This window comes from Procambarus clarkii, chromosome 40, assembly GCF_040958095.1.
Source record: "Procambarus clarkii isolate CNS0578487 chromosome 40, FALCON_Pclarkii_2.0, whole genome shotgun sequence".
Taxonomy (NCBI): domain Eukaryota; kingdom Metazoa; phylum Arthropoda; class Malacostraca; order Decapoda; family Cambaridae; genus Procambarus; species Procambarus clarkii.
Window position 1 is genome coordinate 30,849,036 of NC_091189.1, and position 23,896 is coordinate 30,872,931.

Sequence of the window (23,896 nt, forward strand, 5' to 3'; positions counted from 1 at the left end):
TACATGTCTACATACATATATACACACACACATGCATTCACATATATTTTTCTCTTTTACTCTGACAGAGTGAGATAGCTGATAGAGAAACTAGTGTGCAATTAAGCACTTAATCACTGAAGGTGATGAAGGTGCTTTTACAAGCTCAGGTTATATAGTTACATCACATACATACATTATATAACTGATACATTACATGGTTAATCTTGGGTACAAGTCACTTGTTAGTGTTGGTGTTTGCACATGTTTTTCAGTTAATTTGTAGATTTTCATATGTCCGATTGTGTATGTTAGCATGATGATGTATGTTCAGGTTTGTTAGTGCATTGGCATATGGCTCAATTGTTCTGTTTTCGTGTTGGTTATTTAGATTGCGTGTTTAACATTTGTTAAACTTTGTTGTATGTTTTAACATGTTAGTATATTGGGTAATAATGGTATTACTACTGTTAGCACACATCCAGGACTGTCACTACTGTTATCATCAGCCAGGTACTGACACTGTCAGTGTTCCCACACGGCCAGTACTGTTACTGCCAGTAGTGACAGGTAGACTCATAAGGGAACAGCTGACATGTCAACCCCTCACGAGACTGTCAACCCCCCACGAGGCTGCCGACCCCCCACGAGGCTGCTGACCCCCCACGAGACTGTCAACCCCCCACGAGGCTGCCGACCCCCCACGAGGCTGCTGACCCCCCACGAGGCTGCTGACCCCCCACGAGGCTGTCAACCCCCCACGAGGCTGCTGACCCCCCACGAGGCTGTCAACCCCCCACGAGGCTGCCAACCCTCACGAGGCTGCCGACCCTCACGAGGCTGCTGACCCCCCACGAGGCTACCAACCCCCACGAGGCTGTCAACCCCCACGAGGCTGCCAACCCCCACGAGGCTGCCAACCCCCGCGAGGCTGTCAACCCCCACGAGGCTGCCAACCCCCCACGAGGTTGCCGACCCCCACGAGGCTGCCAACCCCCACGAGGTTGCCAACCCCCACGAGGCTGCCAACCCCCACGAGGCTGCCGACCTCCGCGAGGTTGCCAACCCCCACGAGGCTGCCAACCCCCACGAGGCTGCCAACCCCCACGAGGCTGCCAACCCCCACGAGGCTGTCAACCCCCACGAGGCTGCCAACCCCCACGAGGCTGTCAACCCCCACGAGGCTGCCAACCCCCGCGAGGTTGCCAACCCCCACGAGGCTGCCGACCCCGACGAGGCTGTCAACCCCCACGAGGCTGTCAACCCCCACGAGGCTGCCGACCCCCGCGAGGTTGCCAACCCCCACGAGGCTGCCGACCCCCACGAGGCTGTCAACCCCCACGAGGCTGCCGACCCCCGCGAGGTTGCCAACCCCCGCGAGGTTGCCAACCCCCACGAGGCTGCCGACCCCCACGAGGCTGTCAACCCCCACGAGGCTGCCGACCCCCACGAGGTTGTCAACCCCCACAAGGCTGCCGACCCCCACGAGGCTGCCGACCCCCACGAGGCTGCCGACCCCCACGAGGCTGCCGACCCCCACGAGGCTGCCAACCCCCGCGAGGCTGCCAACCCCCGCGAGGTTGCAAGGGGAACAGTTGCCGCATATGGATGCATTTTAGGAAAGATATTTGACAAAAGTTTCCTACGGGTGAGGCTTCAACACGTTGTGTGTCCGCGAGTAAGCAGGAAATGACGCACTCGGCCAGATATAGCCTTGGGAAGCAGACATTTAACATGTGGGTGTCTTCTCAGCAGAGGTCACGTGACTGAACCTTAGCTCATGGCTCAACCTTTTCAGCGTCGGTCGTGTAGTGCATTGACTCCCGACCTATTTGCTTCTGATCATATTGTAAAGCTATAGATGAAGTTAGTTTTATTTCTCCTTATAAGACTTTACTCAGAAGTGTTTTCTTATATTCATATTCGGTCATCTGCCAGAATAACTTCCTTACTTGTCGTATCAACGTTTCAGTCTTAACCTTGTTTATTTGATCGATGCCCTGCATGAAAATTATTCATGTTTGAACTGTCTCTACTTTCTTCAAATATCACGAGGCTTAACTCCCTGAAATTCTCCCCGTGGCTGAGTCACTTCAATTACTGAACTTGTAGCAATTCCCAGAATTTCGAGCCCAGTTGGTTAGCACATACTTAAATGATTTAGTCAGGATTGAAGAACAGCATTAGCAAATTTACCAAAAATAAGGCAGAAAATATTTCAGAAAACATATTCGGTACAACACCAATTAGAAAACCTCCGGGCAGGGGCCCAGGCAGCCCCCAGAGGCCTCAGCATCCCCGGGGGCCCCCAGCAGCCCCGGGGGCCCCCAAGCAGCCCCCAGAGGCCCCAGCAGCCCCGGGGGCCCCAGCAGCCCCTAGGGCCCCCAAGCAGCCCCAGCATCCCTGGGGGCCCCCAAGCAGCCCCCAGACGCCCCAGCATCCCTGGGGGCCCCCAAGCAGCCCCCAGACGCCCCAGCATCCCCGGAGGCCCCCAAGCAGCCCCCAAACGCCCCAGCATCCCCGGGGGCCCCCAAGCAGCCCTCCAGAGGCCCCAGCATCCCCGGGGGGTCCAAGCAGCCCCCAGAGGCCCCAGCATCCCGGGGGCCCCAAGCAGCCCGCCAGAGGCCCCAGCAGCCCCGGGGGCCCCAAGCAGCCCCCACCATCCCCGGGGTCCCCAGAGGCTCCAGCATCCCCGGGGGCTCCAAGCAGCCCCCCAGAGGCCCCAGCATCCCCGGGGGCCCCCAAGCAGCCCCGGGGGGCCCAAGCAGCCCCCAGAGGCCCCAGCATCCCCGGGGGGCCCAAGCAGCCCCCAGAGGCCCTAGCATCCCCGGGAGGCCCCCAAGCAGCCCCCAGAGGCCCCAGCATCCCAGGGGGCCCCCAAGCAGCCCCGGGGGGCCCAAGCAGCCCCCAGCATCCCCGGGGGGCCCAAGCAGTCCCCAGCATCCCCGGGGGCCCCCAAGCAGCCCCAGCAGCCCCGGGGGGTCCAAGCAACCCCCAGAGGCCCCAGCATCCCCGGGGGCCCCAAGCAGCCCCCCAGAGGCCCCAGCAGCCCCCACCATCCCCGGGGGGCCCCCAAGCAGCCCCGGGGGCCCCAAGCAGCCCCCCAGAGGCCCCAGCATCCCCGGGGGCCCCCAAGCAGCCCCGGGGGGCCCCAAGCAGCCCCAGCATCCCCTGGGGCCCCCAGCATCCCCTGGGGCCCCCAGCATCCCCGGGGGCCCCCAAGCATCCCCGGGGGCCCCCAAGCAGCCCTCAGAGGCCCCAGCATCCCCGGGGGCCCCCAAGCAGCCCCGGGGGGCCCAAGCAGCCCCCAGCATCCCCTGGGGCCCAAGCAGCCCCAGCATCCCCGGGGGGCCCCCAAGCAGCCCCGGGGGGCCCAAGCAGCCCCAGTATCCCCGGGGGGCCCAAGCAGCCCCCAGAGGCCCCAGCATCCCCGGGGGCCCCAAGCAGGCCCCAGCAGCCCCGGGGGCCCCAAGCAGGCCCCAGCAGCCCCGGGGGCCCCAAGCAGGCCCCAGCAGCCCCGGGGGGTCTAAGGCTTCCTGTCTCTTAAATCGTGACGTACAATTACACAATTTAATATCATACTGAACTAATAATGTTTAAAGTTGAGGCAAATAAGCAAAGACTTAAGGAATATTGAAAGGTGTAGGTGTGTGTGTGTGTGTGTGTGTGTGTGTGTGTGTGTGTGTGTGTGTGTGTGTGTGTGTGTGTGTGTGTGTGTGTGTGTGTGTGTGTGTGTGTGTGTGTGTGTGTGTGTGTGTGTGTGTAATTACCTAAGTGTAATTACAGGATTTTTGTGTTCCGTCTTCCCAGCACTCTTTGTCATATAACGCTTTGAAACTACTGACGGTCTTGGCCTCCACCACCTTCTCCCCTAACTTGTTCCAACCGTCTACCACTCTGTTTGCGAAAGTGAATTTTCTTATAGAAATTCTTCGGCATCTGTGTTTAGCTAGTTTTTATCTATGACCTCTTGTTCTTAAAGTTCCAGGTCTCAGGAAATCTTCCCTATCGATTTTATCAATTCCTGTTACTATTTTGAATGTAGTGATCATATCACCTCTTTTTCTTCTGTCTTCTAGTTTTGGCATATTTAATGCCTCTAACCTCTCCTCGTAGCTCTTGCCCTTCAGGTCTGGGAGCCACTTAGTAGCATGTCTTTGCACCTTTTCCAGTTTGTTGATGTGCTTCTTAAGATATGGGCACCACACAACTGCTGCATATTCTAGCTTTGGCCTAACAAAAGTCGTGAACAATTTCTTTAGTATATCGCCATCCATGTAATTAAAAGCAATTCTGAAGTTAGAAAGCGTGGCATAGGCTCCTCGCACAATATTCTTTATGTGGTCCTCAGGTGATAGTTTTCTATCTAGAACCACCCCTAGATCTCTTTCTTTATCAGAATTCTTTAAAGATTTCTCACATAATATATAGGTTGTGTGGGGTCTATGTTCTCCTATTCCACATTCCATAACATGGCATTTATTAACATTAAATTCCATTTGCCAAGTGGCGCTCCATGTACTTATTTTGTCCAGGTCTTCTTGAAGGGCATGACAATCATCTAAGTTTCTTATCCTTCCTATTATCTTAGCATCATCAGCAAACATGTTCATATAATTCTGTATACCAACTGGTAGATCATTTATGTAGACAATAAACATCACTGGTGCAAGAACTGAACCCTGTGGTACTCCACTTGTGACATTTCTCCAGTCCGATACATTGCCTCTGATTACAGCCCTCATTTTTCTATCAGTCAGAAAATTTTTCATCCACGTTAGAAGCGTACCTGTCACTCCTCCAATATTTTCCAGTTTCCAGAACAACCTCTTATGTGGAACTCTGTCGAGAGCCTTTTTTAGGTCCAGATAGATGCAGTCAACCCAACCATCTCTTTCCTGTAATATTATATGTTATATAATATTTGTTGTTGTAGCACATCAGCTACAACTCCTGTAAACAGGGATGCCTGAAAAATCAGTTGAAGAGGAATGCTGAGCTCAGGTGCACATTCTCTCAGAACCCATGGTGAAACTCCATCTGGACCAACTGCTTTGTTCTTATTTAGCTCCTTGAGCATTTTTTCCACTTCGTCTCTAGACACCTCTATGTGCTCTATGTTGTTCTCTGGAATTCTTATTGTATCTGGTTCCCTGAAGATTTCATTTTGTACAAACACACTTTGGAACTTTTCGTTTAATGTTTCACACATTTCCTTTTCATTTTCCGTGAATCTATTTCCCATTTTCAACCTCTGTATATCATCCTTTACCTGCAATTTGTTGTTTATGAATTTATAGAATAGACCTGGTTCTGTTTTACATTTGTCTGCAATCCCGTTTTAAAAATTTCTTTCTGCCTCTCTCCTCACTGCCGTGTAGTTGTTTCTCGCATCTTTGTATCGATGGTATGTTTGGGGGTTCGGCCTCTTCCTGTATTGATTCCATTTTTGTGTCTTTTGGTCTCTGGCACTCTCGCACTTTCTGTTGAACCAATCCTGTTTCCTAGTTCTGCTTCTCAGTTTTGGTATAAATTTTTTTGTGCCTTTATCATATATTTCACAAAATCTGACATACACCTCATTCACTTCCTTGCCGAGCAACAAGTCTGTCCAATTATACTCACTAAAAATATTTCTAAGGTTGCCATAATGTCCTCTCCTAAAGTCAGGTTTTTCATTTGCATCGACCGTCATATTTTCTTCCAGATTATAACACACTGCATACTTTATTCCCAAAAAGACATGGTCACTTTTACCCAAGGGAGGAAGGTACTGAATGTCAAATATTTCTTCCTCCTTCCTGGTAAATATCAAATCTAGCGTGGAGGGAACGTCCCCTTCCCTCATCCTCGTAGCTTGTTTAACATGTATAAACTGTGAGGAGTACAGTGAGGAGGCGAGGTGATCCTGCCCGAAACGCTACGCGTACTAGTGGCTGTACAAGAATGTAACAAACTCTTGTATATATCTCAAAAAATGTGTGTGTGTGTGTGTGTGTGTGTGTGTGTGTGTGTGTGTGTGTGTGTGTGTGTGTGTGTGTGTGTGTGTGTGTGTGTGTGTGTGTGTGTGTGTGTGTGTGAGGGAATATATGGATTGGGTGAAACACGAACATTCAGACACGAATGGAAACTAATTACACAAATGAGCCCCAGACGTTAGAATGAATTTGTTTAACGTCAGAGTAGTGAACAAATGAAATTCACTAAATTCCCAACTCTATAACAAATGTGTAAATATTTCATTCAAAATGATCTACTACTAGAAATTTTAGCCAAATATTTCCAGTTTGTTCATTTGATGCATCACACAATTGTGATTTCTGTGTGTAATCCCCAGTTTGCTAACTGTAGGTAGCAACTAAGTGATTGTAACCTATCCACCGCTGCCCACTGGATGGAGGGCGGTGTGCAGGACACGCATATCAATTGTGAAACTAGTTCTCCACATATGTCAGTTGCTTAATTTAGAAACTGTACTTGTGGTCGATCTCGAACCCATTGTTGATGTGACGACTTATACTGAATTTTGTAACTAGCTCATCAAGATTGTAACTTGCTTAGCTAAATGAATTGTGGGGTTCAGTCCCTGAGCCCATTATGTGCCTCTGTAACCCTTTCCACTACCGCCCACAAGATGGGTATGGGGTGCATTATGTTAACTTCTTAATTTGCACATAGATTTATGTTTGTCAACTGATATCTTTTAGTATTAGGTATTCCCTCAATTGTATTATCTAGGCTTGGTGTTGGGCTCAAGGTGTCCGACCTCGGGAGGGGCAGTAAGGTCATCACGCACAAACTGCTTACTGATCAACTAGCAAATATGCTGTAGTCCTGAGCATAGTACAGGACTAAAGTATACTCTCAGCATCTGTGTACCGAGAGGTGAGGTACTGTGAGGTGAGGTACTGTGAGGTGAGGTACTGTGAGCTGAGGTACTGCGAGGTGAGGTACTGTGAGGTGAGGTACTGTGAGGTGAGGTACTGTGAGGTGAGGTACTGCGAGGTGAGGTACTGTGAGGTGAGGTACTGTGAGGTGAGGTACTGTGAGGTGAGGTACTGCAAGGTGAGGTACTGTGAGCTGAGGTACTGTGAGGTGAGGTACTGCGAGGTGAGGTACTGTGAGGTGAGGTACTGTGAGGTGAGGTACTGTGAGGTGAGGTACTGTGAGTTGAGGTACTGCGAGGTGAGATACTGTGAGGTGAGGTACTGTAAGGTGAGGTACTGTGAGGTGAGGTACTGTGAGGTGAGGTACTGTGAGGTGAGGTACTGCGAGGTGAGGTACTGTGAGGTGAGGTACTGTGAGGTGAGGTACTGTGAGGTGAGGTACTGCAAGGTGAGGTACTGCGAGGTGAGGTACTGCGAGGTGAGGTACTGCGAGGTGAAGTACTGTGAGGTGAGGCACTGCGAGGTGAGGTACTGTGAGGTGAGGTACTGTGAGGTGAGGTACTGCGAGGTGAGGTACTGCGAGGTGAGGTACTGCGAGGTGAGGTACTGCGAGGTGAGGTACTGCGAGGTGAAGTACTGTGAGGTGAGGCACTGCGAGGTGAGGTACTGCGAGGTAAGGTACTGTGAGGTGAGGTACTGCGAGGTGAGGTACTGGGAGGTGAGGTACTGCGAGGTGAGATACTGCGAGGTGAGGTACTGCGAGGTGAGGTACTGCGAGGTGAGGCACTGTGAGGTGAGGCACTGCGAGGTGAGGTACTGTGAGGTGAGGTACTGCGAGGTGAGGTACTGCGAGGTGAGGCACTGCGAGGTGAGGTACTGTGAGGTGAGGTACTGTGAGGTGTGGTACTGCGAAGTGAGGTACTGTGAGGTGAGGTACTGTGAGGTGAGGTACTGTGAGGTGAGGTACAGTGAGATGAGACACTGTGAGGTGAGGTACTGTGAGCTGAAGTACTGCAAGGTGAGGTACTGTGAGGTGAGGTACTGCGAGGTGAGGCACTGTGAGGTGAGGTACTGTGAGATGAGACACTGCGAGGTGAGGTACTGTGAGATGAGACACTGCGAGGTGAGGTACTGTGAGGTGAAGTACTGCGAGGTGAGGTACTGTGAGGTGAGGTACTGCGAGGTGAGGCACTGTGAGGTGAGGTACTGTGAGGTGAGGTACTGTGAGGTGAGGTACTGCGAGGTGAGGTACTGTGAGGTGAGGTACTGCGAGGTGAGGTACTGCGAGGTGAGGTGCTGCGAGGTGAGGTGCTGCGAGGTGAGGTACTGTGAGGTGAGGTACTGTAAGGTGAGGTACTGCGAGGTGAGGTACTGCGAGGTGAGGTGCTGCGAGGTGAGGTACTGCGAGGTGAGACACTGCGAGTTGAGACACTGTGACGTGAGGTACTGTGAGGTGAGGTACTGCGAGGTGAGGTACTGTGAGGTGAGGTACTGCGAAGTGAGGTACTGTGAGGTGAGGTACTGTGAGATGAGACACTGCGAGGTGAGGTACTGTGAGGTGAAGTACTGCGAGGTGAGGTACTGTGAGGTGAGGTACTGCGAGGTGAGGCACTGTGAGGTGAGGTACTGTGAGGTGAGGTACTGTGAGGTGAGGTACTGCGAGGTGAGGTACTGTGAGGTGAGGTACTGCGAGGTGAGGTACTGCGAGGTGAGGTGCTGCGAGGTGAGGTGCTGCGAGGTGAGGTACTGTGAGGTGAGGTACTGTAAGGTGAGGTACTGCGAGGTGAGGTACTGCGAGGTGAGGTGCTGCGAGGTGAGGTACTGCGAGGTGAGACACTGCGAGTTGAGACACTGTGACGTGAGGTACTGTGAGGTGAGGTACTGCGAGGTGAGGTACTGTGAGGTGAGGTACTGCGAAGTGAGGTACTGTGAGGTGAGGTACTGTGAGGTGAGGTACTGCGAGGTGAGGTACTGTGAGGTGAGGTACTGTGAGGTGAGGTACTGCGAGGTGAGGTACTGCGAGGTGAGGTACTGTGAGATGAGGTACTGCAAGTTGAGGTACTATGAGATGAGGTACTGCAAGGTGAGGTACTGTGAGATGAGGTACTGTGAGGTAAGGTACTGTGAGGTGAGGTACTGCGAGGTGAGGTACTGCGAGGTGAGGTACTGTGAGATGAGGTACTGCGAGGTGAGGTACTGTGAGGTGAGGTACTGCGAGGTGAGGTACTGCGAGGTGAGGTACTGTGAGATGAGGTACTGCGAGGTGAGGTACTGCGAGGTGAGGTACTGTGAGGTGAGGTACTGTGAGATGAGGTACTGCGAGGTGAGGTACTGTGAGGTGAGGTACTGCGAGGTGAGGTGCTGTGAGGTGAGGTACAGAGAGATGAGGTACTGTGAGGTGAGGTACTGTGAGGTGAGACACTGCGAGGTGAGGTACTGCAAGGTGAGACTCTGCGAGGTGAGGTGCTGCGAGGTGAGGTGCTGCGAGGTGAGGTGCTGCGAGGTGAGGTGCTGCGAGGTGAGGTACTGCGAGGTGAGGCACAGTGAGGTGAGACACTGTGAGGTGAGGTACTGTGAGGTGAGGTACTGCGAGGTGAGGTACTGCGAGGTGAGGTACTGTGAGGTGAGGTACTGCAAGGTGAGATACTGCGAGGTGAGGCACTGCGAGGTGAGGCACTGCGAGGTGAGGCACTGCGAGGTGAGGTACTGTGAGGTGAGGTACTGCGAGGTGAGGTACTGCAAGGTGAGGTACTGCTAGGTGAGGTACTGCGAGGTGAGGTACTGCGAGGTGAGGTACTGCGAGGTGAGGTACTATGAGGTGAGGTACTGCGAGGTGAGGTACTGCGAGGTGAGGCACTGTGAGGTGAGGCACTGCGAGGTGAGGTACTGTGAGGTGAGGTACTGCGAGGTGAGGTACTGCGAGGTGAGGCACTGCGAGGTGAGGTACTGTGAGGTGAGGTACTGTGAGGTGATGTACTGTGAGGTGAGGTACTGTGAGATGAGACACTGTGAGGTGAGGTACTGTGAGGTGAAGTACTGCGAGGTGAGGTACTGTGAGGTGAGGTACTGCGAGGTGAGGCACTGTGAGGTGAGGTACTGTGAGATGAGACACTGCAAGGTGAGGTACTGTGAGGTGAAGTACTGCGAGGTGAGGTACTGTGAGGTGAGGTACTGCGAGGAGAGGCACTGTGAGGTGAGGCACTGTGAGGTGAGGTATTGTGAGGTGAGGTACTGTGAGGTGAGGTACTGCGAGGTGAGGTACTGCGAGGTAAGACACTGCGAGGTGAGGTGCTGCGAGGTGAGGTACTGTGAGGTGAGGTACTGTAAGGTGAGGTACTGCGAGGTGAGGTACTGCGAGGTGAGGTGCTGCGAGGTGAGGTACTGCGAGGTGAGGTACTGCGAGGTGAGACACTGCGAGTTGAGACACTGCGAGGTGAGGTACTGTGAGGTGAGACACTGTGAGGTGAGGTACTGTGAGGTGAGGTACTGTGAGGTGAGGTAAGTACCCTCCGTAACATTAAGGTTCGCTTGCACCGCTGCGCCCACTAGTGGCTTTATATAAAATATAAATATCTCAGTCCATCCTCCTAAATTTATAATAGTTATAGTAACTATTTGGTTGAACGCACCATTATGTTGGACCACCAAAAAGTTGACATTTTGCGTTACTGAATTTGACAAAATGGGATTTTTTTTTAAGCGCAGCATGTATAGATCCTAGCCTATCCTAGTAATCCTAAGCCTAATACACGTTATCTTAGGCCTAATATAGTACATGTGCTCTACTAGGCCTAGGAGTGTTGAAGTTTGTTTTTTAAACTTTATTTTTCTGGGATCTACAAAATTAAAAGTACTAGAAGTGAACTATTTGGTGGTCCATCACTACATATTGGTGCGGTTTACCAAGTAGTTCCTATAAGTACTATCCTTTCAGGAGGATGTGTTGAATATCTGTGTATACAAGTTATATTGTTATCATACTACTATGTATTTATTAGAAACAAATTATTATCTAAATTATTACATTACAGTACAACAAGCTTATGGGTAATATCTTCCTTAGTAATGGTCGGTTAAGGTACCTGTCCTACAGAGAACGTCGCTTTTCGCTCGTATGCGTTACACTAGGCCAAAAATGATCGTACTAGAAATGGAAGTGGGTGGCGAGAGTGACGTACTGTCCCGTTTTCTGTTTTGGGTCCTCTGGTAGGTTAGGGGAGACCACTTTAATGTGACCGTTTTCTTGACGTTGGGAGACCTTAGGAGGACGGTGTGGGTTAAGGCCTACTTGGCTCCCAGTCAATATTAATGTACGAGTTGGGTTTATCCTGGAACCCGATGGAGCCAGGAGTCACCAAGCACTTAATTCAACACTTACGAAACCTGTACATCTTCTCTCAATCGGGGGGACTATGTTTGCATTTATTAAATAGTTATGAGTTCAAAAGCGCTACGAGATAACAATGTAATAACCTTGGGTTGTGGAGGTTTGCAAGCTCGTAAACTGTTTAATAAATACAAACTGAGATCAAGGGAAGATGTACGGGTTTCGTAAGTGGATACGTATAAATGCTTGATGTATGCAGGGGCACAGCCCGTACTCCGTCACACAAGTCAATAACGTGCTCCCATGACTGGTGAAGAGGAAGAGTGAGTGGACGGGGTACCGGGTAGGCCACAGGGAGAGCAGACACATGCAACACCAGGTCCTGCACGATTCCAGGTAAAACCTGTTTGTCTTAACTTTCCCGGTGACGCGATGACTTTTTTTTTATGTTCACATCTGATGAAATCAGTATAATATGATTCACTAAAGTCCGATTCATCTTACAAAACTAATGGTATAACTTTGAGCAACTATAGTGACCAAACGTACACAAATGGACTGTTGTACACCACAAAATTCACGTTTTGTAATATTGGAATACTTCAAATGGCTGCCAAAAATTGAATCAGTAACAATACAGTGTAGCCAAACCTGTCCTAGGCCTAGTATATGTCATCATAGGCCTATAAACTACATATATGTGCATACTCGACCTAGGAAAGCTTAGATTTGGTTGATGCCATTATCTCGTGCCCTCTACAAAACTAATAATACAAAACGTGAACTTTTGATGCAAGAGTCCATCTTGGTAAGTGAAGGCAATAGTTGGTATAATAAGTACTATCATGTTTGGATGACAGGCTGGAGAAATAGTGCAGTGTGACGGCCGCCGTGTGGCGCCACAACTCCTCCTATGAATTATTGTCTCTCGATGAAAGCTTAATATATTAATAATATATTAGTCTAGGATGAATTAATTCATGCATTAGGATGTTGATGTAATATTTTACAAAATTATGTAATTTTTTTTCCGAACAAGATGGCGTCTGTCTATGATCTGACGTCAAGTCAGTGACGGTATCACGTGACGCTATTTTACCTATAAGAGACGCGGTATTATTTAACAGTATGTGATTGGCTGAGCGCCGGGTGCTCCACCAATCAGAAGACGCATAGCAACATTGTATAGAAACGCCGCCCGGTCTTATTGGCTGTGGAGGATGCTCATTTTACCTTGAGATTTCGTGGGCGGTGCTGTGTTTACCCTGATTTAGTTCCAGAAATCTATCTGCCTGAGGCGTGAACGATGGCTCGAATCTCGGCGAAAGCTTAGCTCATCCACAATTATAAATGTGAATATTTGTTGACCGTCAGGAGTAACTGACTGATTGTACAGTTGTGAATGGATTGTGTTCTGTGGACTTCAGTGGCAGACTGAAGTCGATAGAACATAGTTCTATGCTGGTACTATCAACAAGCAAGGCGAAGGAACTTCTCTACACAAGGTCTTCACGTCACATTTGATACCCACCACTTGGATCATCGGGGGATTGAGTGCCGACCTGCAAGCGTATCGACCAGTCCTAAGTGTATGAGGTCATCTCCAGGGACCAGGAAATGATCTGTTCTACCTCGTACGTCTCTTCTCTTCCTGATAGATCTTGAATATTACATCACATTTTGAAGCACAAATCTCCTGTAAGGACAAACACCCATACACTAACAACAACTAAGGGCAAACACCCATACACTAACAACAACTAAGGGCAAACACCCATACACTAACAACAACTAAGGGTAAACACCCATACACTAACAACAACTAAGGGCAAACACCCATACACTAACAACAACTAAGGGCAAACACCCATACACTAACAACAACTAAGGGCAAACACCCATACACTAACAACAACTAAGGGTAAACACCCATACACTAACAACAACTAAGGGCAAACACCCATACACTAACAACAACTAAGGGTAAACACCCATACACTAACAACAACTAAGGGTAAACACCCATATACTAACAACAACTAAGGGCAAACACCCATATACTAACAACAACTAAGGGCAAACACCCATACACTAACAACAACTAAGGGCAAACACCCATACACTAACAACAACTAAGGGTAAACACCCATACACTAACAACAACTAAGGGCAAACACCCATACACTAACAACAACTAAGGGTAAACACCCATACACTAACAACAACTAAGGGCAAACACCCATACACTAACAACAACTAAGGGTAAACACCCATACACTAACAACAACTAAGGGTAAACACCCATATACTAACAACAACTAAGGGCAAACACCCATATACTAACAATCTACAACGGCTCCCAAAATTTACGTCATGTCCCGTTTTCTATTCCTTCGTCCTCGGTTAAGTTTTCCTTTCCGATGTGTATAGAGGTGGTAAGTAGGGGATGTAAGGGTCAGGAGAAGGATATATAGGGGGAACTCTTGGAGTTGGATTGGGTTGTGGCCACCTCTTACGGGCTATTCATGCCCGTGCCACCTCTCGGGTGGCTTAATCTTTATCAATCAATCTTGCGGCGGTTAGGTTTGATTCGACCGATTAAGTACATCAGTTTGGTGAAGTTGTGAACGCTTAAGAGGACGGGCTGATAGCATAGTGGTCTGCGTTCTCGGTTCAATCGTGGGATCCGGGTTTAATCCCCGAGCAGGATAAAAACAGTTGGACACGTATCCTTTCATATAATACAGTTAATAAGTTAATACCTGGCAGTTAATAAGTGTCGAGGCCTTAGACAATTTGATGGGTTACATCCTTGGGAAGGTCAGTAGTCAGTAGGTCAGTAGTTGTCCCTCTCTGGAACTAGAGAGGGACAACTCTTGCCCGAAACGCCCGAAACTCTTGCCCGAAACGCATTGCGTAATAGTGGCTTTAGGCATTGTATGCACTAGCTCTATCTATATATCAATCCATTAATGTAACATCACTTGTATGTATATACCTTACCTGAATAAACATCTGAATCTGAATCTGAATCTGAATCTAGAGGGACCTCGATAAGCACAAGTAGATAGTCCTCCTATTTCCGACAACGAGAATTAAACATGGATTACACATAGGCATCTTAATCTCAATTCTTAAGACCACATACTTCAAGATCTAGGGCTGACAGAAAGCAACTCGATACGACAGAGTAGTATCGAGTTATGATCTATAGAATTGAAAACTATATGTTCGAACAGCAGACAGCGTTCACCACCACCATACTTATCCTGTGAGCGGTAGTTTACTGTGCACCCCATACTCCTGTGAGCGGTAGTTTATTGTGCACCCCATACTCATCCTGTGAGCGGTAGTTTACTGTAGTTTACTATATATATATATATATATATATATATATATATATATATATATATATATATATATATATATATATATATATATATATATATATTTTGTGTTCCTCACGTGTGCCCCAAAGAATGAGGTGATTTGGTAAAATGCTATGCCCAAGATTACTATCCGAGTGCCGGCGGTGGGGTGGTTCAAATAGCCTCGGCTATCACCTCATTTTGTCCGGTCGTGATGGTCAAGTGGATTAAGGCGTCTTGTACATACCAGTTGCGTGGCATCTGGGAGTATGGGTTCGAGTCACTTCTGGGGTGTGAGTTTTCAGTTGCATATTGTCCTGGGGACCATTCAGGCTTGTTCGCATATATATATATATATATATATATATATATATATATATATATATATATATATATATATATATATATATATTAGTATATTTTGGTAGCAGTCTTTCCTGTAGACATATATTATTAAATATGACCGAAAAAGTAAGATTAATAATTCTAACACGAATTTTCTCAATCTTTCGTACATTTCTTTTCACTGTTGGAGGTAAATCAAAAATCAATTCTCCAAAATTCATTTTTATTTCTAGTCTGACGCGACACGAGCGCGTTTCGTAAAACTTATTACATTTTCAAAGACTTTAGTTCACAAATACACAACTGAATAGAACTTACGCATCTCCGATTTTATATCTACATTTGAGTGAGGTGGAAGGGGTGATGTGGCATTAACACAAGACAGAACAAGAGGTGGCATTAATAGGGTATTAATTTCATCAACACAAGACAGAACAAGAGGTGGTATTAATAGGGTATTAATTTCATCAACACAAGACAGAACACGAAACAATGGATATTGAATAGAAGTGTTTGTAGAAAGCCTATTGGTCCATATTTCTTGATGCTTCTATATTGGAGCGGATTCTTGAGGTGGGTAGAATATAGTTGTGCAATAATTGGCTGTTGATTGCTGGTGTTGACTTCTTGATGTGTAGTGCCTCGCAAACGTCAAGCCGCCTGCTATCACTGTATCTATCGATGATTTCTGTGTTGTTTACTAGGATTTCTCTGGCGATGGTTTGGTTGTGGGAAGAGATTATATGTTCCTTAATGGAGCCCTGTTGCTTATGCATCGTTAAACGCCTAGAAAGAGATGTTGTTGTCTTGCCTATATACTGGGTTTTTTGGAGCTTACAGTCCCCAAGAGGGCATTTGAAGGCATAGACGACGTTAGTCTCTTTTAAAGCGTTCTGTTTTGTGTCTGGAGAGTTTCTCATGAGTAGACTGGCCGTTTTTCTGGTTTTATAGTAAATCGTCAGTTGTATCCTCTGATTTTTGTCTGTAGGGATAACGTTTCTACTAACAATATCTTTCAGGACCCTTTCCTCCGTTTTATGAGCTGTGGAAAAGAAGTTCATGTAAAAAAGTCTAATAGGGGGTATAGGTGTTGTGTTAGTTGTCTCTTCAGAGGTTGCATGGCTTTTCACTTTCCTCTGCTCAAATGCCTCCTTCAGCTCGTGCAGATGTCTGACATCAGGTACCTGTGTAAAAATGTCGTCAACATACCTGCAGTATATGGCCGGTTTCAAGTTCATGTCGACTAAGACTTTTTGCTCGATGGTACCCATGTAGAAGTTTGCAAACAGGACACCTAGGGGAGAACCCATGGCGACCCCATCTACTTGCTTATACATGTGCCCATCCGGGCTCAAGAAGGGTGCCTCTTTAGTACAAGCTTGGAGTAGTTTCCTCAGAATATTTTCTGGTATGTCAAGAGGAGTACAGGCTGGATCACGATACACTCTGTCGGCTATCATTCCGATTGTCTCGTCCACAGGTACGTTGGTAAACAGCGATTCTACGTCCAACGAGGCTCTTATCCCTGTGGCCCGTGTGCCCCGCAGTAAGTCAACAAATTCCTTTGGAGACTTCAGGCTGAAGGCGCAAGGAACATAAGGAGTCAGCAGGCCATTGAGTCGCTTCGCCAGTCTGTACGTGGGTGTGGGTATCTGGCTAATGATTGGCCGAAGTGGGTTTCCAGGCTTGTGTGTCTTGACATTTCCATACGCATATCCAGGTTTATATTCCCCAATGATCTTTGGCAGGTGGAGTCCGGATTTCTTGGAGTTCACAGTTTCGATCAGTTTGTTGACCTTTGCTTTTAATTCGGCTGTAGTGTCCTTCGTTACCCTTTGGAACTTAGTTTGGTCAGAGAGTATGATGTTCATTTTCGCCAGATATTCGTCTTTTTTAAGAATGACATATATTGGCGACTTGTCACCTCTCCTGACAACTATCTCCTTGTTCTCACGAAGGCTTTTAGCTGCCGCTTTAAGCTCGGGGGACAGTATGGTGCTTCTGTAATTGCCTCGATTCTTTCCTCCTTCTGCAATAAGTTCTGCTTGTAAGGTATCTTTGGTAGTGACCTTCTTTTGTGTCTCGAGGTCGAATATGTCGTCTAACAGAATTTCCAACTCTACTTTCCGGGCCATCTCACTCGGTCTGGACATAACATGACAGTTTATGCCCAGATTTAGGAGAGTGACTTGGTCCTCAGTGAGGTTAATTCCTGCAAGGTTCAGGAAGCCATCTCTTGGTCGTGGAATTGCCATAGGTCCTCCATATAATGTTGTTAGTTTCTTGATAATCCTTGTTTCAGTGCTGAGGTGATGTTGGTCTGTGAGGATGTCGAGGTTGAACAACACCTCGACATCCTCACAGACACACAAGCCTGGAAACCCACTTCGGCCAATCCTTAGCCAGATACCCACACCCACGTACAGCCTGGCGAAGCGACTCAACGGCCTGCTGACTCCTTATGTCCCTTGCGCCTTCAGCCTGAAGGCTCCAAAAGAATTTGTTGACTTACTGCGGGGCACACGGGCCACAGGGATAAGAGCCTTGTTGGACGTAGAATCACTGTTCACCAACGTACCTGTGGACGAGACAATCGAGATGATAGCCGACAGAGTGTATCGTGATCCAGCCTGTACTCCTCTTGACATACCAGAGAATACTCTAAGGAAACTACTCCAAGCTTGTACTAAAGAGGCACCCTTCTTGAGCCCGGATGGGCACATGTATAAGCAAGTAGATGGGGTCGCCATGGGTTCTCCCCTAGGTGTCCTGTTTGCAAACTTCTACATGGGTACCATCGAGCAAAAAGTCTTAGTCGACATGAACTTGAAACCGGCCATATACTGCAGGTATGTTGACATTTTTACACAGGTACCTGATGTCAGACATCTGCAGGAGCTGAAGGAGGCGTTTGAGCAGAGTTCTGTGCTGCGTTTCACTTACGAGATGGAAAAGGATGGGAAGGTGCCCTTTCTAGATGTAACAGTCATGGAAAAGAGCGGAGGTTTCCACACTGCAGTCTACACTAAGGAAACAAACATAGGAATGTGCCTAAATGCCAACAGCGACTGCCCAGACAGGTACAAGAGGAGTGTTGTTAACGCATATGTCGACCGTGCTCTCAGCCACTGCTCAGAATGGAAGCAAGTCGACGAAGAACTCTGTAGGGTAATTCAGGTCCTAGTCAACAACGGCTTCTCCAATGGTTTCGTCGAAGACATCATAAGAAGGAAAGTGAAACACCATGCAACCTCTGAAGATACAACTAACACAACACCTATACCCCCTATTAGACTATTTTACAGGAACTTCTTTTCCACAGCTCATAAAACGGAGGAAAGGGTCCTGAAAGATATTGTTAATAGAAACGTTATCCCTACAGACAAAAATCAGAGGATACAACTGATGATTTACTATAAAACGAGAAAAACGGCCAGCCTACTCATGAGAAACTCTCCAGACACAAAGCAGAACGCTTTAAAAGAGACCAACGTCGTCTATGCCTTCAAATGCCCTCTTGGGGATTGTAAGCTCCAAAAAACCCAGTATATAGGCAAGACAACAACATCTCTTTCTAGGCGTTTAACGATGCATAAGCAACAGGGCTCCATTAAGGAACATATAATCTCTTCCCACAACCAAACCATCGCCAGAGAAATCCTAGTAAACAACACAGAAATCATCGATAGATACAGCGATAGCAGACGGCTTGACGTTTGCGAGGCACTACACATTAAAAAGTCAACACCAGCAATCAACAGCCAATTAATGCACAACTATATTCTACCCACCTCAAGACTCCGCTCCAATATAGAAGCATCAAGAAATATGGACCAATAGGCTTTCTACAATCACTTCCATTCAATACCCATTGTTTCGTGTTCTGTCTTGTTTTGATGAATTTAATACCCTATTAATACCACCTCACCCCATCCACCTCACTCAAATGTAGATATAAACAAATCGGAGATGTGTAAGTTCTATTCAGTTGTGTATGTGTAAACTAAAGTCTTTGAAAATGTAATAAGTTTTACGAAACGCGCTCAAATGTCGCGTCAGACTAGAAATAAAAATGAATTTTGGAGAATTGATTTTTGAATTACCACCAACAGTGAAAAGAAATGTACGAAAGATTGAGAAAATTCGTGTTAGAATTATTATATTCATATTTAATAATATATGTCTACAGGAAAGACAGGCTACCAAAATATACTATTATATATATATATATATATATATATATATATATATATATATATATATATATATATATATATATATATATATATATATATATATATATATATATATATATATATATATATGTCGTACCTAATAGCCAGAACGCACTTGTCAGCCTACTATGCAAGGCCCGATTTGCCTAATAAGCCAAGTTTTCCTGAATTAATATTTTTTCTCTAATTTTTTTCTTATGAAATGATAAATCTACCCATTTCATTATGTATGAGGTCAATTTTTTTTTATTGGAGTTTAAATTAACGTAGATATATGACCAAACCTAACCAACCCTACCTAACCTAACCTAACCTATCTTTATAAGTTAGGTTAGGTTAGGTAGCCGAAAAAGTTAGGTTAGGTTAGGTTAGGTAGGTTAGGTAGTCGAAAAACAATTAATTCATGAAAACATGGCTTATTAGTCAAATTGGGCCTTGCATAGTAGGCTGATAAGTGAGTTCTGGCTACTAGGTACGACATATATATATATATATATATATATATATATATATATATATATATATATATATATTTATGTCGTACTTAGTAGCCAGAACGCACTTCTCAGCCTACTATGCAAGGCCCGATTTGCCTAATAAGCCAAGTTTTCCTGAATTAATATATTTTCTCTAATTTTTTTCTTATGAAATGATAAAGCTACCCATTTCATTATGTATAATGGTAATTTTATTTTATTGGAGTTAAAATTAACGTAGATATATAACCGAACCTAACCAACCCTACCTAACCTAACCTAACCTATCTTTATAGGTTAGGTTAGGTTAGGTAGCCGAAAAAGGTAGGTTAGGTTAGGTTAGGTAGGTTAGGTTGTCGAAAAACAATTAATTCATGAAAACTTGGCTTATTAGGCAAATCGGGCCTTGAATAGTAGGCTAAGAAGTGCGTTCTGGCTACTAGGTACGACATAAATATATATATATATATATATATATATATATATATATATATATATATATATATATATATATATATATATCGCAACATCAGACAAGGAGAAAGCCCGCCTCAGAGCAGTGCAAGCCCCCCATGCAGGAGACTTCCTCCTGGCACACAGAAACTGTATTGGAGGGGACCTACATTCCCTCCAATGCGTTATGTGTGGTTTCCTCCGAGGCTATGGGTCCCCCTTCTTCCAGCCAGAGGTGGTACTCCCTGTATATATATATATATATATATATATATATATATATATATATATATATATTATATATATATATATATTATATATATATATGTATATATATATATATATATATATATATATATATATATATATATATATATATATATATATATATATATATATATATATATATATATATACACTATGGTTCTCATCGTTACTATAAGTACTACCAAAACTGGAGGATGAGCTGGTAAATCATAGCGGCTCACAAACAGCCACAGTTTCAATGTGTCTGTCCATCGACTAGGTTAGGTTCGGGTAATTTAGTAAAAAATTTTTGTGACGTGAGAACTCGAGAGGACAGACTGCATAAGCCTAAGGAACTACCTACCCGCTGAAGCCGTAAATGCCAAGACATTAATTACTGCAGTTCAAAATCCAATTGGAAAAAAATCTCTAGAAAAAGGGGAGGGGAAGGGGGGATGCCTTTGACAAGCCACCGGCTTCCTGATCCCGTCGTGAGCACTAAATAGATGTTGGTGCTGAGGTAAATTCAAGATGGGCGCGGAGGTACGCCACCGCTCACAGGACGGTTATGCGTAATAAATGAACTGAACAAAAGCATAGAAAATGGCGAAATTAACACCATTTTTTATTTAAAATTCTTTTGAAGGTATTAATTTATCTAGTTTGTTATGAGTCATGGACCTAGAGACGTGGGAATACCGAGTAAATAACTAGTAAACCTGTGGCAATGTGTCCCAAGCTGCCATAATGTCTATACGTTCCTAATATATATATATATATATATATTAATTTTCGTTTCGTTTTACAATATACCCAAATTACAGAAGAACATTTAGTTCACTTCTACAATATTTTAGTAATGATGAACATTAAAATGTATGCATTTATTATGATACATACGATTCCTGGGAATAAATGTAGGAAACTGCACCGCTGTCATATATAGCACACACCAAGCCCCGTTTTCTCAGTCAACGCTCAACAGCAGAGGGAGGAAGGTTGCATCAGTCCTTCACTAATCTGTACATACAGCAGTGAAAGTTGCACGCACAGTTACGAACTGTCTGTTGTGATCATAGTGAAGCATTTTGAACTCACGATGGCACAGGTGTGTAAGACTGTTGCTTGTAATATTACTGTTAACAATATACTATGTAATATATAGGTAGATTATATGTTTATAGTACTTTTATTTATATGTCCAAGTGTAACTTCAATTTGTACAGCGTACATGGTATTAAGCGTCAAAGTTGTACGCAGTGCGCAGCGTACCTTAACACACTAACAGCCTCACAAGATAGTGATGGAGATACGTCACGTCTTCTGGAATTACCTGAACCAGTGACCGTAGGGGACAGGGGTTTCCGAGGCTTATGAAACTCTGTAATTGTTGTGTTATCAATTTCCTGACATCTTTTACCTTTAGCATTGTCTTGCATAGTTTGTTGCTTATGGCTGCATGGAACAGCGCTTTCGTCTGGTAATTACTTACTGTCCTAACAAGATGGGTTCATCGAGTATTGGTTGTTCTGTATATTAGGCTAACATGGTCGTGGGATCACTTGATTGAATTTGGTTGGATAGAAGGTGCCACGTGCTAATGGACCCATACGTGGCACCTGCAAGATCCTTAATTTTTATGTTAATATAATTATACAGTTTACTGTTGCTTGTTATGCTTGAATTAGCTGTTGCCTGATGTATCACGTTAGCATTCTATATAGAGGCGTAACCCGCTACTCATTGTATTTAAAATGGTAGCTTGACCTTAACTAGAACTAATGCATACTAGTTGGTTGGTTAGTAAGCCTATGACCCGGTCTTAATAATTTACCCTCCTGTGGTTGATAGGCCTAATGCACAACGCGCATACCAAACCAATCAGTCATGATAGTTATGTCATGAAGTGTTAGTTTAATTCATTTATTATGCACCCCATACCCATCTTGTGGGCGGTAGTGGAAAGGGTTACAGAGGCACATAATGGGCTCAGGGACTGAACCCCACAATTCATTTAGCTAAGCAAGTTACAATCTTGAAGAGCTAGTGTGTGTTAAAACTTTTGAATTTTGTTCAGCATCTTATGAGTCGGTCTTTGTTAACTATTGTGAATACAGTCTCAAGATTTCGGATATGTGACAAAAGCGAAGCATTATATGTTTATAATTGTTTTCACAATCTATGGTATTGGTGTGTGGCCCTACCCACAACATCCTATTACTTCCTCCTCTTAGTTTTAGTCTAGCAGTGACATTTTGTTACAGGTCGTGTTGCTTCATATTTTTTACTTTTACATTCATGTACAATTGCCTTTATCTTGAATCATATTTGAGCTCGTGCTAATTTTTTAAAGTCATCTGGCATTTGTTTTCCAATAAAATTTTAAGGTTTTGTTTATCAACCACTAAAGTGTTCTCAGCATTCACTTTACATTCATATTTTTTTTAGTCAAACCAACATATCTCACATGACATCAAGGAGAGCAAACTGTTTAATCTGTAAGGTTTACAGGCCCAATTTTATTATTTTAACATTCTCTATTGTACTGTATTACCACATGTGAATCATTAGTCTATCACGTGCTGCTTTCCCTAATGTTGCTGAGAACCTTTTCCATATGAAAAGTGCTTCCTGCCTCGCCTCTGATAGTGGGCGAGAGTTACAAACGTTGCGTAAGGCATCGTGCCTTGATATGTTCTAAGCTTTTTAGATCTGGGGGGCTGGGATTCTCCCCCCACCCCCACCGTTGGCAGAGTCAGTGTCTCAACGCATCCTTTGTAAGTGACGTCACACGATAAAGTGTTTGTTTACTTCTTCGTTTCGGGATCTGATCTCCGCGTGTTCTCCAGTTTCATATTGGAATGATGTTATATAAGGTGTTGGGTTTAATATCACTTGTTTCAAATCACAGCAATGTTCGAACCTTGTACAACATTCACATATCGTTTGGCGTGAACTGTGCTCTAGCGCAGCAACATAGAAAATATAAATTATATTTTAATATGAACATTTATGCTGAGAATTATGCGTATATACTATGATATGCAATAAAAATTTGACATTCATATTGACATAATATATGTATAGAAAGGGCTAAACTATTGTGTTTATGGGCCACACCAGCACTAGTGCCAGATGTGTCCTTGGAGTTCCCGTGTTTGGAAACTCCACAGTGTTGCGGTTAAACAGACAGACAGAAAATGGTGTACTAAAACACTCGAAACTAACCTAATCTAACTTAATCGAACGACCCACGCATAGAAAACGTGAATATTTGTGAGTCGCTATAATTTCATAGTACGTCAGTTATAGTCCGTTGGGGATTTTGACGTCAAAATGCGATGTTTTATTGAAGACGACAGACTGTTCAAACAACTATGCCTCATGGCCGGGCACCGGACTCCTCATAGAACTAACTGGAAGACAACACAGTATGAACACTTTGTTCTTGGGTAGTAATTTTTATTGTCAGATGCATATGCCTCCAAAGTATAGAAAATGGCTATAATTCCCCGTAAACTTTGCTTTGATCTTTGCCTTAGACTGTTAGACAGCTTCCCGTCTTCAAGACGGGAAGACG

General features: G+C 45.3%; 3 protein-coding genes across 4 annotated transcripts in view; 2 read left to right on the top strand and 1 right to left on the bottom strand.

Annotated features, from left to right (window-relative positions):
- Positions 1-298: 298 nt before the first annotated feature.
- LOC138372861 (nascent polypeptide-associated complex subunit alpha, muscle-specific form-like) lies at positions 299-3,526 on the top strand. The gene is made up of 3 exons (XM_069338530.1): positions 299-313; positions 947-1,657; positions 2,144-3,526. The coding sequence occupies exons 1-3, from the start codon at positions 299-301 to the stop codon at positions 3,524-3,526; spliced, it is 2,109 nt and encodes a 702-aa protein (XP_069194631.1).
- Positions 3,527-5,558: 2,032 nt separating this feature from the next.
- On the bottom strand, positions 5,559-14,208 carry LOC138372862 (uncharacterized). The gene is made up of 3 exons (XM_069338531.1): positions 14,197-14,208; positions 7,234-8,912; positions 5,559-5,586 (listed from the first exon to the last, which is right to left on the bottom strand). Exons 1-3 carry the CDS (start codon positions 14,206-14,208, stop codon positions 5,559-5,561), a joined length of 1,719 nt encoding a protein of 572 aa, XP_069194632.1.
- A 7,058-nt stretch (positions 14,209-21,266) lies between these two features.
- Positions 21,267-23,896, top strand: part of LOC123749555 (phenoloxidase-activating factor 1) — a 29,162-nt gene continuing 26,532 nt past the window's right edge. The window contains exon 1 of one of the 2 annotated variants that reach the window (XM_045731651.2): positions 21,267-21,424. In XM_045731651.2, coding sequence (XP_045587607.2) covers positions 21,416-21,424 — 9 coding nt within the window. In that variant the 5' untranslated portion in view covers positions 21,267-21,415. The remainder of the gene's footprint in view (positions 21,425-23,896) is intronic. The other variant, XM_045731652.2, reaches the window with a different exon arrangement.

Excerpts from the sequence above, each read along its gene's own strand:
- LOC138372861 (XM_069338530.1), top strand. Across the intron at positions 1,658-2,143 it reads AACACGTTGTGTGTCCGCGA|TCAGGATTGAAGAACAGCAT; the intron begins GTAAGCAGGAAA and ends TAAATGATTTAG.
- LOC138372862 (XM_069338531.1), bottom strand. Across the intron at positions 5,587-7,233 it reads TCGCAGTACCTCACCTCACA|ACTTGTTGCTCGGCAAGGAA; the intron begins GTACCTCACCTC and ends ATAATTGGACAG.